The sequence below is a fragment of the Pelmatolapia mariae genome, linkage group LG20, assembly GCF_036321145.2.
Source record: "Pelmatolapia mariae isolate MD_Pm_ZW linkage group LG20, Pm_UMD_F_2, whole genome shotgun sequence".
NCBI classification, from domain to species: domain Eukaryota; kingdom Metazoa; phylum Chordata; class Actinopteri; order Cichliformes; family Cichlidae; genus Pelmatolapia; species Pelmatolapia mariae.
In genome coordinates, this window is record NC_086244.1 from 29369168 (window position 1) to 29386421 (window position 17254).

Here is a 17254-nt window from a genome sequence, read left to right on the forward strand (position 1 = left end):
AAATAAAAAGTGCAGCTTCCTGCACTGTAAAATCTAATTAGTTCCCAGAACTCAAAAAAATTATGGAAACTCGTTGCCTCAAAAAAATTGAGTAAAGCTTAGCTAAAAATGACTAAGTTAGGACAACGTATTTATTTTGAGTATTCTGTACAAGCTCATTTGTTCCCAGAACTCAAAAAAATTGGATCAAGTTTACGTAAGATGACCAAGTTAGGGCAACTTACTCATTTTGAGTACACCCTACTCAAAATGTACACAGCCGTGTTAGTTCCCAGAACTCAAAAAAATTATGGAAACTCGTTGCCTCAAAAAAACTAAGTAAAGCTTACTTAGGATGACTGTTAGGACAACTTATACATTGCAAGTCTGCAGTATTAAGAATAACTTGATATTTCTGACTTTCTGACAATACTAATTTTTTACCTACTGACAAACATTTCAAGTTCAACTAAATGAAAAAACAATTTGTGGTACCATGAATATCATTAAAAATAATTAACAACACTTTTGTAATGATGTTAAAATGAGCACAACTTTTATTTTCAAACACAACAAAGTACAACAGCCAACATACTGGACACTGTTCTGCTGAATAAAAATGATATTGCCATCACTGTTATAATCTTACAACGAAACAAAGTCTTAGATGTAATTATTCTGAAAATAAGTTTAGGCCTACCACAAGTTTGTTTTGTACTTACATTATTTATATAATCAACATAAAATATTTATTGTTCTGTCACAAGTGCAGTCTCTAATTTAAACAACACATTCGTTTTTCATTCCAACACAGGAGCTGGAATGTTGTAATATTTTAAGGATGGCTTGTTTCCAGTCCAGGCATTACTGCCTGAATGACTGTCATGGATCGAGGTGATCCAAATGTAAGTGCAGAAGAAAGTCTTTAACTTCCCTTAAGTACAGTCGCAGTGGATGTGGGTTGGAGATGCAATGAGCTTGAACCTGCAGGCGACCATCTTCACTGACCACACCATCTGTGACGGGGGACTCATCTCTCCTGGTGTCCTGCAAGCAAACAATCATATTTTTTGGAACATGAACTTAATTGCTTTCTTAAAACATTTTTTCTGCATTTGGTATAAAACAGACTCCAATTTAGACAATCTCAGGCTCCCTCCCCGCCGGAGAGGTGACATTCAATGTCCCAAATTGTCAGTCTGGATAGCCGTGACCACCACGCAACACACAATATTGTCATGAAAGAATAATTTTAAAAAGGGCTATGCAAACATGGGCAATAACTTTCATTCTAATGATGTGCAAAATGATTTTGGGCACAAAACAAATTTTGCTGTTAGAAAACTTGCAGACTTCACTATATACAGTGTAGACCCTCTAAACTAAGTTTGGGGGATGTGATCTTTCAAGAAATGCAGACCAAACTGTTGTTGTTTGTTTACTTACACAGCATGTCTTGTAGAATTAACTGGAGTCACAGCAACAGCACAGTGCAGTCATATCTCAAGTCTAATAACAGAAGACAGGAAAAGATCAGTAAAGAAACAACTTCCCCAAACCAAAGCACAAATAAAACAATAAGTAAGACAGGCTGATCTAAAGTATGATTAAAGTTCAGCCTGATTAATATAAATGTCACTGACAGTTGCTAATATATTGAAAAACCAAAATACTTACCACTGAGTTGATGTCTTTCTGTCCAACAGCAGGAGTGCTGGTCCCGAGCCTCAAAGACAGTAAGAAGCAAGCAGAGGGAGAAAAAACAGAACATATTTCAGAAACTGATTTGATCCTTAATGGCTGTGCAATCATTGTAACATAGAGTTCGCTTATGTTGTTAAATAAAGGCTAGATTTGACATTAATAGATGCCACAGATGTTCTAAAGCTGCCACAAAGCATGAAAAAATAGACGTCTCCGAAAACGTCGGAGCATTTTTGCAAATATGTGATGTCTTGATAAATCGAGCAGATATTTGAAATTCACACAGCTACATTCTTGCCTGAAAATATCTTAAAAGTTTATTTTGTGACCCAGAAAAAGTAATACGTTTTTCAGCGGCGCTCCTCCGCCATTGCCGCGCTTACAAGTGCGCACAGGCTCCGACAACCGTGGCCGACAAATGCGATCCTCTTTTTCACCAGACTACCCTTTCTGGGTCACAAAATAACATTTTAAGATATTTTCAGGCGAGAATGTAGCTGTATAATGCTCAAATATCTACTTAATTTATCAAAATATCACATATTTGCAAAAGTGCTTCCACGTTTTCGGAGAGCTCCGTTATCCACCCCCCACACCCACACCCACCCCACCCCTAACGGCTGCACCTCCCAAAGAATTTTGTCTGGGCTCTTATCTCACTTATTCATTTCAAACAATCAACAAAAAAATTCACCGACGTAGTTTTATGTAAGGTTTTTAAGGCTGTGGTGTTAATTTTTAAGTAACATGAGCACAGCGGCAGCAGCAACGCTAGGCTAACACTAACTAGCTAGCAAGATTATAAACCTGGTGCTAAACTAAGAGAAGCCACAAAATCAGTTTGAATAAGAGTAAACATTTACTCACCAAGTCAGTAAAGATCCACAGCAATGACAACAATAATATCTCCAGGTTTGCTCAATATATTCCATAACAAATGCTGGCGCCATGAACATGCGGACTGATCCGGGAGGGAGGAGAACGGCAGTCACGTGGCATTTTCAAAACACATCTTTCATCCTTCCGCCCTGAGAAGCAAAACTTCCAGCTTACTTAGTTTTTCTAAGTTAGGACAGCTCAAATTAATCGAGTTTATCAGCATTTTTGCATAAAAAGTACTGGTAACTTATTTAAATTGAGTTCTAATAACAAATTGATAAAAATTGAGTTCAGCCTATTTATTATTTTTAATTAAACACAATATTACATTTTACAGTGTGGGGTTTCTTTCTTTATTCAAAAAAGAAAAGTCTAAATGCAATTGTAGACAGATTGTTAAGATATTTAGACTTCTAATTTTAGTATGCTTTTCTTTTTTTTCTTTAATTGCTTATTTTTGCTTTTTAATTGGGGTTATAGATGTCCTAAAAGTGAGAGAATATTGTGTAAGCCAAGCAAGGAGCTTACACTAGCAGTCTTCAGACTTTAATATACTAGAGAGTAAATGTCAGCTCTTTTTCCTGCTTGGATGACCCTACAAGGCACCATGAGGATTCTTCACCCTCTTAGTTCAGTCATTATGTCTCCATTAGAATTAAAAAAATGATGTCAAAGGTACAGTATTGTAAAACAAATCTGGAACAAACCCAAGACCAATTTAATATGTCTTGCCCATATTGCAAATCCTTGTTTTTTTCTTTTTTTACTTGGAATATAAACAAGACCTGCTGAGGGAACTACAGTTAGATAACATCAGAGGCTCTACATACGAGGAATATTTGTTTGAATAGCTGAATAGGAAATGCAACCTTCGTAACATATCTCCAGATAAGAAACTACCTTGAGAAAATACAGGAAGGTAAAGCCAAGTCATGCCTTTTATCTGTGCCATCGAGTCTGTTTCAGACATGTTTTTCCATGCCTCCGTCTATCAATACCCTGGAGCACTGCATGGGAATGAAAGTACACTTCCACAAAAGATCTGGCCTTCTGAGAGAAGATGACTCCGTTCTCTTTTCAATGGAGCTAAGACACACTGCATTAAAATCATTGAGACCGAGCCCGGTGTAAATGGGCGTGCATAGTTTGTAGAGGGCAGGATGGAAAGATCAAGGAAAAAGGGTGAGAGAGAGTGAGCTGGAGAGGGGGACAGACATGCCTGCGCTTCCTCTCCACCCATTCTTTAATGCTTACTGAGTAGCCCCGCAGTGCACCCTTTGTCCCAGTTATTGTCACAGGCTTAGAGAGCTTCTTTGCCAAGTGAGAGGCTTTGGCGACATATGTCACTTCAGTGAGTCTCCTGTCGCTCCTTGAGCTGCTTGAGTAGAGGGGCGGGCAGGGAGGCGTGTCTGTGTACCAGGAGGGGAGCAACGTGAGGTGGAGGAGGAAAGGACATGTCAGAGATGTTGATTCAGAGAGAGTTGTTGGAATGATCCCCTGGAGGTCCTGTACTTTTTATGCGGACTTGTAGGGCTGCTGCCTTGAGCCTCTGCTAGAGGTGGACATAAGATGTCAAATGACTCAAAAAACTGTAAGTATTGGTTACTTCATGAACAGTCTAATTTGTAGACCTTGGGAAATGGTTGGTTTCTGTGCATACTCCCTCTGTATTTGAGTGGAATGACATAAAAGCAGTTGTCTGTAAGTTTGCAGCCTGTACTCTGCAGCTACACATGCACAGTCTGCAGAGCTTCTGGTCTGTCCGAGGAAAGGCTGTACTAAGTTTGCTTTTAAGGAAGTAGAGGAGATCATTGTATACAGTGTGGGCTGACAAGGATTAGTCATGTAGAAGTCACACTCTCTTCTGGCCAAGTATTAGCCTGGGTTACACAATCCCTGTGGATTTGTGGCTATGAGCTGTCATGTGTCAGGTAATGCATCTCTCAGCTCCGAAAACAAATCCTTTGTTATGTGTTTACATAGTGACTCCACCCCATTTATGCTCCAAGGATTTTTGAAATGGACTATGTCAGCTTTGTTTGAGTTCTCAGTGAAGTGGCAGGTTTGCAGATCTCGACGTGTGTACAGAGTTGAGTAATTTGCCTGACCAACAAAGCAGCCTGGGTGTGCATCGCACAGTGCATTTGTACCACATGAATGAAATTGGCCTAAAATCTGTTGTCGTGTTGTTAGGATAACTGAAAATCTTTTCAAAAGCTCGAGCTTCCTTTCTTTCCCCTCCTGTGTCACTCGAGGACTTGCGGGCCTCTTGCCTGAAGACGACTTTGCAGAGTCTGTTTGGCTGATGGAGTTTTCTTCCTGTCACATAAATCTCAACACTGTCACTAAAGTTGTTTGTAATGCCAGTGCAGTAGTACTCTGGGTGGTCTCCAGTGGAAAAACTTTATCTGTGTGTGCCGGTGTGCGAGTGTGTGTTTTCCTCTGGGCTTGAAATACACACTACTGTAGTACCAGACTAGAATAAGCGTGGCTTCCAGCTTCACTGCAGCATGAAAATGTTTGTTCACTCCACTGGAACAAACATCTAACAAGCTTTGTAACTGTTTCAACTCAGGGAAGATAATCACAATAAGACCTTATTGCAAACAATACTTTGCAGCAATCTCTCTTAATTTGTTTAATTGGTTCTAAATTTGAGTGGCTTAATCCTAAATCGAGTCTATAACAATCACCACATTAACCTTGCTCACTAAGTGGGAGCAGCACATGCAGCCATGTGTCCTTAGAAGAACCCAGAGTAGCGCTCAGCCATTGTTAAGCAGCGCACTGTATGACTGCTGGAGCTCACCGCCTTCATTCTACTGATAGCAGGATTAACTGGAGGGTGAACCCATTTGGCATTGCCGGTGCTGCCGCCACAGTCTCAACACTGTGAGAGCTAAGCCGTGAAACAGTGACGGGCTTAGACCAATTTATAAACTGCCATCTTGGATCTAGCGATCGTTGCAGACAGCAGCTTAGCTTTTGTGCCAGTCGGGTTTACTGTAAGCATGTCATGCGATGCCACCAGCCAGGCTTTACAGTTCAAAGGGTAATCACAAAACAAGTGCTCTGCCGTGTTCTGCCACAACTTCACAACAATGAAGGACATGAAATGGCTGTTGTCCTCAATAGGATATCTTGCATCAAGCAGTCACAGCTTCTTTAAACTGACCGTTTTCAGAATATTAAGTTTGCTTTGTTTTGTAATCCATTGATATTTATCATGGAGCCTGTTCAGAAATCATTCAGCATATTTAAAATAACAAACTAAGGAAGAACATTTAATATATTTTTAACTGGGATTATTATTGCATTATGTGTTTTCAACAACACCTTTGATGACTTTCAGAAATGAGTCTGTCTGTGCTTTATGGTTGAATTACTGAGTGTAGGACTTCTGTTTTCTGACTCTTACAGGTCCTCTTTGCCTTCCAAATTACAAGTGACAGCAGTTGACCAACACATTCTCCTGATCTCTGTTGTCTCCAGTGGAGGGTGATGACTTTGGCAGGGAACCTGTCGCTTCGTCTGCTTTTGGCCTTGACCACCATGGCCTCAGGCCTTAACATCCCTCTAGAAGGTATGAGTGTCATGACACAAGTGCTTGCTAGTTCTTACTTGTGCGGTGCTGAAATATGAAGAGTCATTTAACACAGTTAAATTCACATGGAATGCATGTGCTATGCTTCATGTGAATACCGTAAGGTCCACAGAATCAACACTCATTTTTACGGCTTTTTAAAGCTAAATGACATAAACTGCTTAGAGTAAGTTTAAGTATTACAGCAAAGCTTCCTTTGTTTACAAATTGTTTCCATTATTGTGTTTGAGCATTCAAGGCTTTATTTGTGCAGTATTGCTGGCATACACTTGTGTGTATTATATCTTATTTACTTCAACAACTTTAGTGTTAACTGTCACCGTTCAGTAACGATTTTTGTATGTGGCTTTATTTCATAGTGGAACAGCCTCCGACCATAATAACGTATACATCAGGTCCCATAATTGTACTTCATTTTGACACGACCATTACTGTCAAGTGTAAAGCCCGGGGCAATCCACCACCAGAGTAAGTGTTGTCAAGTGACATGAGTTGAAAAAAACAAACAAGCCAAACATTGAAGCCTTGATCAGTTGCATGGATGTGAATCATATTTTGCTCTAACAGGTACAGATGGGAAAAGGATGGCCAAGCATTTGTCCCCCCAAACTTCCAAACAATCAGAGCAAACCACACAAAGGGCTTACTTGTGCTTCAGAGTGAGGACATGTCCGAGTTCGAGGGAAAATATAGATGCTACGCATCGAACAAGTTGGGAACTGCTATGACAAATGAGATCGAGATTAAAGCTTTCAGTAAGTAATCTTTAGATAAAAAAGATCAAAACCCAGAATTTTGCATTTCAGTGTCATCACTGTTTTGTTTTTCATGTTGTTGAACATTTGCTTTTCAACTAGGTATCCCTAAGTTTCCAAAGGAAACCCTCAGTCCCATTGTTGTTAGTGAGGGAGAACCAATCACCCTGAAATGCAACCCACCAGAAGGTGTGGCCCCACGTCTTATCTACTGGATGACTGTTGGTAAGCCATGAGGCGGTTTATCATTTTTGTGATTTATATATTGTGTATTCCAGTTTATTCATTTGTTAAAAAGGAAAAACAACTCTTATTACTGCTTCAAAGCAGTTTTTCTAAAAGTGACTGGGGGACGGCTGAACGATTATTACCCCGCTTCAGGCTCGCACTCATGTTTGTGGAGAACCAGATGCTGTATTTAATGCAGTAATAAATACAGCCCCAGCTTCTCCACAGGAACTTGGAGCTGTATTGATCACCAGGGTCTCCACAAACAGGAGTGCAAGATTGGAGAGGGGTGACTGTTGTTCAGTTGTCCCTCAGTCCAGTCATAGCTCTCCTTCACCGGGTGGAGCTGGCTATGCAAGACCAACCAAAGGTCCACAACACTACAGTATCACTGCGTCTAGGAAAGATTCTGATATTGAGGCATTCAGTCATAATCCCGCAAATGGTAGCTTCTCAACATTGGGGCGCCAGCTGATTGCATAAACCAGATGTCTAAATCTACAATTTCTCTCATACTGAACAGGATTATTATTGCAGCAGTGCTTCATCAGTAGGCTGACACTGACCTGCCTAATGATGGTCTAACGATGAACATTTTTCCAGGAAATGCTTTAAAAGCACTGCTTAAAAAATCACAGCAACACTTAAGCTAGTGTTTTAATTTTTCCTCAATGGTTTGTAGATGAAAAAGGAAAAAGGCATACTAACTAATGTATTCTTACATGATAAAGCCCCACTTTTTAGTAAAGTTGGTCATATGTTCTAATGAGTGCTATTGAAAATGTTTAAATAGGCACCCAGAAATTCAGGAAAAAGGAGTAGTGTCTCTGGAAGAGCTTAACCACATGCTTTGATCTGCTTTGCAGATGCATAAGTGTGCCAACCACATAATATAAAGATTCCTGGCTTCCTAATTTTCCACATATCCGGTCAATTGCAGCATAATGGTCAGTGTGGTCAAATGACTACTGCAGTCTATTACTGTCTATGATTGACATGTTGCATCTAGTAGTTCAGAAGGTGTTTGACGTAACAAAAAGGACTTAGTTTAAGCCATAACGGTGCCTTCGCTGTTCCTGAGTCTGTTATTGGACTTGCACTGTGGAGTGCTCAAAGCTGGGGAGGTTTTAGATAGTGTGAATCTCTGTCTGACTGCACCAGAAAATCCCCACAGATGAATGTGGCTGGTGACACATTGTATCCTCCGGCTATCAGTAAAGTTAGCAGTGACAATAAAGACAGTTCAGGTAAAGGTACACACTTGAGGTCCAAGTGTTTATTGCACATCGGGGTCCTTTTCCCTCCACCACCGCCAGAGAAAGTGATTCACTGTGTATAAGGTCACCTCAGTTGTGTCAGTACTTCACTGAAGCTCCTCAACCTCCTCCAACAAACCTGACTGATGTCAGGAAGAAAAAGTTAAGAGGCTTTCAGCTGCTCAGAAGGATAGATCCAAAGCCATGGGGCAGAATGAATGAAAACACTTGTGCAGAGCTGTTGTTTTATATTATGTTTCAATCTGTTTTTTTATTAGTTTCTTGATACAAGATGCAATGTGGAATCGAAAGGCTGCCATTAAGCTTAAAAAACTAAACAGATGTTGTCCATCTGGTGACATCTCTGTGTCTGCTTTGCGTGCACAGTTGTGCGTGTCACCGATCCATTATTGAAATACTGGCTATATATACCTTATATTCTGTTGTAGTGCACTTATGAGTTCACCAGGTCTTTGCAAGAACACTCTTTAGAGAATAACTTCCACATAAGATATTAGGCCACACTGCAGTTAATTTTCAGGCATGGCTGATTTGACATGTTATCATCTAAAAAAGTCCCTCTGATGCACCCTTTAAAAGTTTCTGTCCAGTTGGCACCTTCTTATCAGCCAACATGAATTTCCTAGGCACATGCTATGAAGAGTTACAAATGTTGTAACAATGATTTCACATTATTTATACAACTATGTTGTTTTCCAGATCTCCAGCACATTGAGCAGAATGAGAGGGTTTCCATGGGAACTGATGGCAACCTGTACTTCTCTAATGCCTTAAAGAATGACAGTCGCCAGGATTACGGTTGCTTTGCTGCCTTCAACAGGATACGCACAATTGTCCAGAAAAACGCCATGACTGTTGTGGTCAAACGCTGTAGGTTTATGACAAAGTCTCTCTGGCTTGGAAACTGCACTGTAGCTCACTTGTTTAGCATTTTGTCAATATCAGACCTGCAAAAATGTTATGTGTGGTACATCTCATCTTATCACACAATCAAAGATGACCAAATCACTACGGCTTCTTCAAAGCAACTTTTGATCCTGTAATGAAGCAGGGCATGCCTTGTCATGTTGATGCTGAAGGAAGTTTTTGTTATGACTCAGACTGATGACTGATATTGCTGATTGTGTAACGTTTGTTGGTGAAAACAAGCCAACACTCTTACTTCCAGTAAAATTGCTACTGTATTTTATTATGTTTTTTTATGTTCCAGTAAGACCTGCCAATGACTCTTCAGAGAGCAGCCATACTCGTGAGTGATAACCACACATCAAAGCTTTCTTTCATATTATGTGAACAGCCACTAGAAATTGACAATAAAGCGTGTGTGCAGTTTAGAAAATAAGTGGATAAAATTATACATCAGAGCAAGAAATGATATTGTCTGCTTTCCATGCAGCTGTGGCCCCCCCAGCGAGAATACCCAGCCTTTTGCTGCCCTCTGGTGTTCAGACTGAGAAGGTGTTGTTGAAGGGAGAGGATCTGCAGCTCGAATGTATACCCGAGGGATTGTAAGTGCACATTCTGTATCATCGCTTCTGCAGTCATGTTGTCACCATATATAAATAACCGTTTTGTTCATTACGGTGTTAACACGCTATTGTCTCACATTGTAGCCCTACACCATCTGTGAAGTGGATAAAAATGGGAGAAGTCATGAGTCCTCGGGTAAAATTTAACAACTACAACAAGCTGCTGAGCTTATCAGCAGTGGAAGAGAGTGATGAGGGGAAGTACATGTGCACAGCTGAGAACTCTGCTGGAAAGGCTGTCCACTACTTTGATGCAATAGTGGAAGGTTAGTCAACATCAGGAGCTAATTACGCTTCTATTTGTGGGCACATTTGTTTATTTGCATCAAAGAGAAAGCTCTTGACACGTGGATGGCTGTTTGTTTTATCTGAGATCATCATGACTCCTCTTAACATCTCCCAGAGCCACCAAAGTGGCTGACAGAGCCTCCTCAGAGCCAGCTCACTGTGATTGGGTCTGATGTGCACATCAAGTGCTCCGTCAGTGGAAAACCACAACCAGCAATAACGTGGAGGAGGAATGGAGTAATGTTCAGAGGTGAGAGAGAATAATTGTTGATGTGGTTTAATTCATATTGCGCCTCCGGGCAGGAGGGCAGTGCAATGAGCAGCTATCCCTGACGTCAAGCTGGAGTAATGTGACAGGCAACAGTCTGCTTAGTGTTTGAAATGATGAGATAACAGATTTTATTTTTCTCCTTCAGAAGTTGAAAGGCAAGGTATGCTGAACAGAAGCATGCGCTAATTGAAAGTAGTTGGTGCTTTCTCTTGTACAGTGTCTGAGTAGGAATCATTTGTTTTGAATATTATTAAATTTCTCAAAAGGAAATGTGTTTGTGTAACAAAGGCAATATACACATAATTATATGGGTTTTTAAAAGGTTATATTAACTGTCAAGTCATCTGCCACTTGATTAATTAAAGAGAAGCTGCTATCTGATTCTTATATATTTAAGTTGTATTCAAAACATCTAGATTTTTTACAGAATTATCCAACACTGATGCTGGTGCTATCCTGAAAAGAACATGTTGATATATTGAGTTGCTTTCATGATGATTTGGTAATTTATTTATGTCCGTGTTGCTGTCAGATGACCCAGATAACAGGATGCAAGTGCTTGATGACACTGTGATACTTCTCAATGCCAAAGCGGAGGACAGTGGCGTCTACCAGTGTGAAGCCTCCAACAGACACGGAAATATTCTAGCCAATGTTAACATCATGATCATGAGTAAGTTCTGTGTTGTAGTGCTTTACCTAAAAAGTAGCTCATAATATAACATCTTATAATAATATGCTATAAGGAACTGTACTGGAAGCCAGTTTTCTTTAGCCAGTCTCATTATTTTTGCTGATAGAGATTGTTTTCCTGGTATGATTCATAAGAAGAACCACTTACACCCACTGCTTCATAGCCCTGAGATTTTCTCCTGTATCTTATCATTGTACATCTAAGATCCACATCTAATGATTATTTGCCTATTAGGGTGAATGTAGAGTTTTCTTTCAGCTGAAGTCTGAGTGGACTTCTATTTGTTGTAGTATTCTTTAGAAATGATAATGGAGCCTTTATCCAAAGCACCTCTTTTCTTTACGGCCTCACATTCACACAGTGGTGGCAAGGAGCTCTAATGCAAGCGTAGCCTGATCATCAGGAGCAATTTCAGGGTTCAGCGTATTGACTAACTGCAGTGTAACTGATTTCTTAGTTATTTGAGTATTTGTTATGCTTAAATGATTTAGATCATTAAGCACATTTTAATATTACACAAAGATAACCCGAGTAAATACAAATGTAGTTTTCAAATGATAATTTTAAAAAGTTGTTCAAAGATACCTGGAGGAAAAAGCAACTGCCCCTTAAACCTAATACTGGTCTGTGCCAGTCTTAGCAGCAAGAATTGCTTAGGCTGGAACTATTCACCTTGTGATTGGTGGACAGTCTTGAATAAAAACTCCTTTCTTAGATTATCCAGTTTTTAAGGTTGAGTAACTAATTTACTACATTCTAACACTTGGTTAATGTTAGTTGTTAATATTACTTCTAAGGCATGAGTCACCAGGAGCCATTAAAGGACCAGTGTGAAAAATTTAGCAACACTTTAGGAGGACTTTGTAGGTTTCAGCCAAATAAATACATAAAATAAATTAAGATTATTCTAATACTTGCTATACTTATTCAGTAAAAGGACTACATGTTAGAATCCCTGATAATGCTTTGCTTCAAATGGAGAAAGTCTTGAGGGATGGCTGTTATGAGGAAAGGCAGCCCAGAAACTTGACCAGCGGGACACATCATCCGAAACATTGTCTGAAACACGAGTTTCGGTCTTTTACCCAAGCTAATCTGCCATTTTTATTTTTTTTTTTACCTTCCTTGGTTAGGGTTTAGGGATTAGAGATCTGATCTAGTTTTCTACAATTTTCTTCAATTGATTTTCTTCTATGAATTCACTGCAACTGAGGAGTAATACTTAGCTCTTTAATATTATGATAATTATTGTATAGTATAATAACTGAGTCATGTCCTACACGCTGGTCCTTTAGTTTAAATGTAGTATTTGCTAACGATGAGCAACCTCTTGGTTAGCCTATGCCCTGCTAGCTTCTATAAGTCAACATTGCTTTTTTCATCTAAAAAACAAAGTCTTATACTTACTAAAAAAAAAACTGTCTGGAAAATCTGAAAAATAAAGTCAGTTGTACAAAAGTCAATGAAAAATGACCCTTCAGTTTAACCTATAACCTTATTAAAGACTTGCCTTCCTTGTTCCTTTGTTTAGTCTCAGTTGCTAGTTCCCGGACTCACTGAATGATCTTTGTAAGTTTTGGTCTGATACAGCATCAAAAACAATGATAAAACAGTATATGTGTTAGAGTGGACCTGCCATGTGTCTCTCAGTCCGCTCCATCCCTCTATCTTCACATCTGGCTTCAAGACCGCAGGACACCAACAGCATTTTGTTCCTTTTAGCTATTATCTTAGCTGCCTCAAATGACCAAAATGAGGCGATCTTATATTTGCAAATTACTTTCATGATCAATTATCCATCACGAATATGTGAAAATTAGAAAAGTAATTCGAAAGATGGAACTAAATTAACTGATGATGAAGATCACGTCCATTTAGTTTGTGTCCATTAAAGTATTGTTTAACAGTCAAATAGTTTTATCTCTACAGCCGTGTTTGATCCAGCTGTGGGGACTTGACATAACTAACTGGTGTGTATCTATGGATTAGGGCACAGGACTGAGAAAGTACATGTTCTTGGATCAATAGAATTGTGCAGTGTTACCAGAACCTGTGATTTATCTGTATTTTCTTTGGCATTTGAGTCAGCTCCTTCCTCTTGCTTCTAGATATGGCTCCGCTTATACTGACAGAGAACAACCAGGAGTATGCTGCAGTAGTAGGAAAGGAAATCACCATGAACTGCAGTGTTTTCAGCTCTCCACCATCCAGCATCTCTTGGTAAGTAGAGCTGGGTTTGTCTTAACAAAGAAACAATTTATGCAAGCAAGTTAAAAGCGTCATTAGTAATTTACACTTGCCTGCCTTTTAAAATATAAGAAATGGCCACTTTTACATATTAATGTGGAAGAGAGAAGCAGTCTAAAGAATGAACCCGAGAGCACTATCACAGCAGTGAGTCATGCTATCACTCCCACACTGCTTCAGGTGTCTGTATGACACGCTGTGATGTTGACACTTATGTCTGGTTAATGAGATAATCATCTTCTGTTCCTTGAAATTGGGCGACGTGAATCCCATTTACTATCACCGCTGCTCAAAAGAGAAACAGACAGTCCGTGGCAAAACACAGACGATGCCACAAATGCCAAATATTAAGATAGAACTTGTCATTGTAGAAAACCTGCGCTTCACTTCTAATCAGCAACCCTGTGTGTTGCTTTAATTAAGTAAACTGTGTAGCCCATCTATTAAAGTTTAGTGGTGGTCTTGGGAGCTTGAAAAACTTCTTCATCCCAAGGATAAAGGAGTGCTTGGAGCTCTACACTGGAGAAATCAAACAGCCACTCCATAAACAACATAGAAGAGCCACCTCCACAGGATAAGACTCAGCTGTACATTAACACCTAAAGGACAAAAAATATTTTGAGGATGGCAAAGTTCTCATTTTTGCATCAAGATGGTTTGAAAAAGGAGTAAAGGAGGCCATCTTTGTCTGCTGTGAATGACCATCATTGACCTACATCAGCCACCTACAATGCAGTCCTTTGAACACTTCAACCCCCACTCACACCTTGTCTCAGGTGACCTCAATAGGTCACATGATAGGATCTAGTTGCCTCCTATTTTTCAAGCCCTTAAAAATAAAACACGGAATAATATATGACATTCTTTAAAGTCGCAAAAATGAAAACACCAGACGCTTTCAAACTCTGAACTTGCAGCAAATCGGCACCTTTTGATTTGCACTTGAGGTGTTGGATAAGTTGTGTGGAAGCGCCAAGTAAAGTTGAAAACTTTCTCTCCTAGGACCAAAGATGAAAAAGCCATCGAGGGGGAACGTTTCCTTGCTTTTGAGAGCGGACAATCATTGAAAATCATTAACGCGGAAAAAGGTGACAGTGGGAAATACATCTGCGTTGCGAGTAACATGGAGGGCTCGTCGACTGTCACTGCTGTGCTGGATGTGAAAGGTATCTGAGCAACATAATTACTGCTTTTTGTAGGCAGGGATATTCGTAGTCACTGCACACAAAGGTAAAAAGAAGAAAAGAAGGAATGTATTTCTTTTTAATATTCTGTGCTTTAAGTAGTTTAATAAGTAGTTAAAGCTAGGCAGTCTCTCTCATATATATATATGTTGAATGTATGTTGAAGGAAGTTCCAGCCATAAACAGTCATTTATGAAATCAATGATTTGGCTTAATTTCAGAGACTCACATTGCTATTTAAATCAAGCTGGGCTTGTGAGGATTATTTCACTTGTGTTTTTTTCTTTTTCTTTTTCCCCCCTGGTTTTTGTGTTATCTTTAGACGCTACAAAAATAGTAGGTCCACCTCAGAACACGCAGGTTGACAGTGGGAAGTTGGCCAAATTGATGTGCAAGACTGAATATGATGCAAGTCTGCAGGACACGTTTGAGCTGGTGTGGAGAAAAGATAACAAGGAGATCCCACTTTCCTCTGAGAAAAATTCCAGGTAACTGGTTTTGCTTTGATTGTGCTTTTATGCTGATGCTCTTACTGAGTAGAATAATAAATTCATCAATATAAACTTTTATGTGTATCTTGATCAGAGGATGCATTTTGCTGATGCATTGTCTGCTCATCTCTATCTATTGTTTAACATGCTACGGTTTTAGTTACAGACATTAGAAAGTTAGGCTGTAGCATCAACCAGTGCACTTACTGGATAATAAAAGGCTAGCATGACTAAATTATGCATGGCTTTAAATTCTCTTTTATTATGCAGCTTTGGTGGAGGGGCCTCTGCTTGAGAGGTGGATTGAAATTACTTACTCTGACAAATCTTCACTTATGTTCAGATACTCTGTGAAAGGTGCCATGCTGGAGATCATGAATGTAAACCTGAGTGATCAGGGAACATATACATGCACTGCTAGAACAAGCCTAGATGAGGACTCTGCCACTGCAGTACTCACAGTACGGGGTAAGGTGAATTATGTATAGTTAAATATTTATCGCACATTTTTGGAAATGATTTGGCTTCAAACAGTTAAATAAATAATGAACAGAATTCTGGTATTTGTTCATTAACACATTTGAGATTCTCTAGATGTTTTAGTTATCACGTTGACGGTTCTTTTGTTCTGCACGGCAGATGTTCCTGATGCTCCGATAAAGTTAGAGCTGTCCGAACTTGACAGTCCAAGGAATGTTGTTTTGTCTTGGATACCTGGAAGCGATCACAACAGCACCGTAACAGGTAAAAGCTAATGGGCAAAAAGCAGAAAGCGTGAAAGAAGGTTTTTGTGTATTGTTGTAAATACTTGTTAATAAAGGTAGGATAACAAAAAAATGGAACGTGACTGAATACTTTGTATTTATTAGTTACTTTTACATGTAAGACACACCCTAACTGAACAGAGTATTCAATTCAGTTCAATATTATTCATTTACATAGCACCAATTCACAACAAGAGTCACCTCAAGGCACTTCATGCTCTAAAGTAAAGACCCTGCAATGTTAGAAAGCAACCCCAACCATCAGATGAGAGTCCAATATCATTGTCTAGTGCTGCAGTTCTTTAACCTCGCCACTGGGAAAAAGAATCGTATAATGCATAATCAGTAAACAAAGCATATAAAATGCATGCACACAGCTGTAGTGCCTCCATAGTGTAGTAGTTTGCACTTTTGCTTGGTAAGAGAAAGGTCACTTGTTTGATTCTATCTGAAGACACAAATCCCTTTGGTATCATGTCAGGAAGGACCTCCAGTGTAGAGCTCTGCCAAATCAAAACATCCAGGGCGATTCGATGTTGCGACCCCTTGTGACAAGGGAGCAACTGAAATTAGCATTCACGCACACCTGTGCTGTACGTGCATGCACTGACCAGAGCCCGAGTGTGCGGACTAAAGCTGCTTCACAGTTGGAAAAAAGTCTGCAGGTTATTATTAAAAACTGAAATTGTTTTTTCGATGCAACTTTCAAGTGATTTACTGCAAATCACTGAGTGTTTTCATGCTTCCTGTGTGAAAAAGAGATTTAGTTGACGCTGTGATCACTTAAACAAGTGAAGAAAGCTGCAAAGCGCTGAGAATCCCAGCAGGGGAGCTTGTCTCTCATTTAGGCTTCAAAAGGGAGGGCTAAATTATTTTTAGTGGTAAGAATTTGTATCGGTTCATCAGTGTTGTGTTATTAATATTCTTAGCTGTGATGGTTGTTACAGTGAGGAAAAAAATAGCTGTTTTGTGTGACTGAAATCGGATAAATCTTTTAGGACATAACAGGAACAAAAAGTATTTTCAACCCCGCAATACTCATCAATAAGTGTTAATATTTAACAAGGATGACAGCATTTTTTCTTAGAAGAATCTTTCATTATAGTCTTTTTTACTAGTTTCATTCTTCCTTTCTTTCTTTTTTTTTGCATAATTTCTAGGTTTTTTGGCACATAATCACCACCTGTTGATCAGGAACAGCATAATGCCTTTTTTAAAAACAAAAAACAAAAAAACCCCCCCAGATTATTTACAAAGTCACCCACAGGCTCATGGGGGCGCTTTCAAAAGACACACAAAACATTAGCAGTAAAAAAAACCCCCTATATACTACATATCTATACAGAGTTTATTTAAGTGC

The 17254-nt window shown here is 39.3% G+C and overlaps 1 protein-coding gene and 1 long non-coding RNA gene across 13 annotated transcripts in view; one reads left to right on the forward strand and one right to left on the reverse strand.

Moving 5' to 3' along the window:
* Positions 1–304: 304 nt before the first annotated feature.
* LOC134618958 (uncharacterized) lies at positions 305–1930 on the reverse strand. Its single transcript, XR_010091945.1, has 3 exons — positions 1657–1930; positions 1426–1488; positions 305–1026 (listed from the first exon to the last, which is right to left on the reverse strand). It is a non-coding gene; the product is annotated as an uncharacterized LOC134618958 (long non-coding RNA).
* A 1975-nt stretch (positions 1931–3905) lies between these two features.
* Positions 3906–17254, forward strand: part of LOC134618226 (neural cell adhesion molecule L1-like protein) — a 34488-nt gene continuing 21139 nt past the window's right edge. For 7 of the 12 annotated variants that reach the window (XM_063463511.1, XM_063463515.1, XM_063463516.1 and 4 more), the window contains exons 1-16: positions 3908–4153; positions 5983–6145; positions 6526–6634; positions 6734–6921; positions 7024–7146; positions 9126–9296; positions 9637–9675; positions 9823–9934; positions 10040–10221; positions 10359–10493; positions 11047–11187; positions 13317–13428; positions 14458–14621; positions 14962–15127; positions 15474–15598; positions 15770–15874. In XM_063463511.1, the coding sequence (XP_063319581.1) occupies positions 6064–6145; positions 6526–6634; positions 6734–6921; positions 7024–7146; positions 9126–9296; positions 9637–9675; positions 9823–9934; positions 10040–10221; positions 10359–10493; positions 11047–11187; positions 13317–13428; positions 14458–14621; positions 14962–15127; positions 15474–15598; positions 15770–15874 (1954 nt within the window). In that variant the 5' untranslated portion in view covers positions 3908–4153; positions 5983–6063. Of the gene's footprint in view, positions 4154–5982; positions 6146–6525; positions 6635–6733; positions 6922–7023; positions 7147–9125; positions 9297–9636; positions 9676–9822; positions 9935–10039; positions 10222–10358; positions 10494–11046; positions 11188–13316; positions 13429–14457; positions 14622–14961; positions 15128–15473; positions 15599–15769; positions 15875–17254 lie in introns of all 12 variants that reach the window. The other 5 variants (XM_063463519.1, XM_063463523.1, XM_063463521.1 and 2 more) reach the window with 3 other exon arrangements.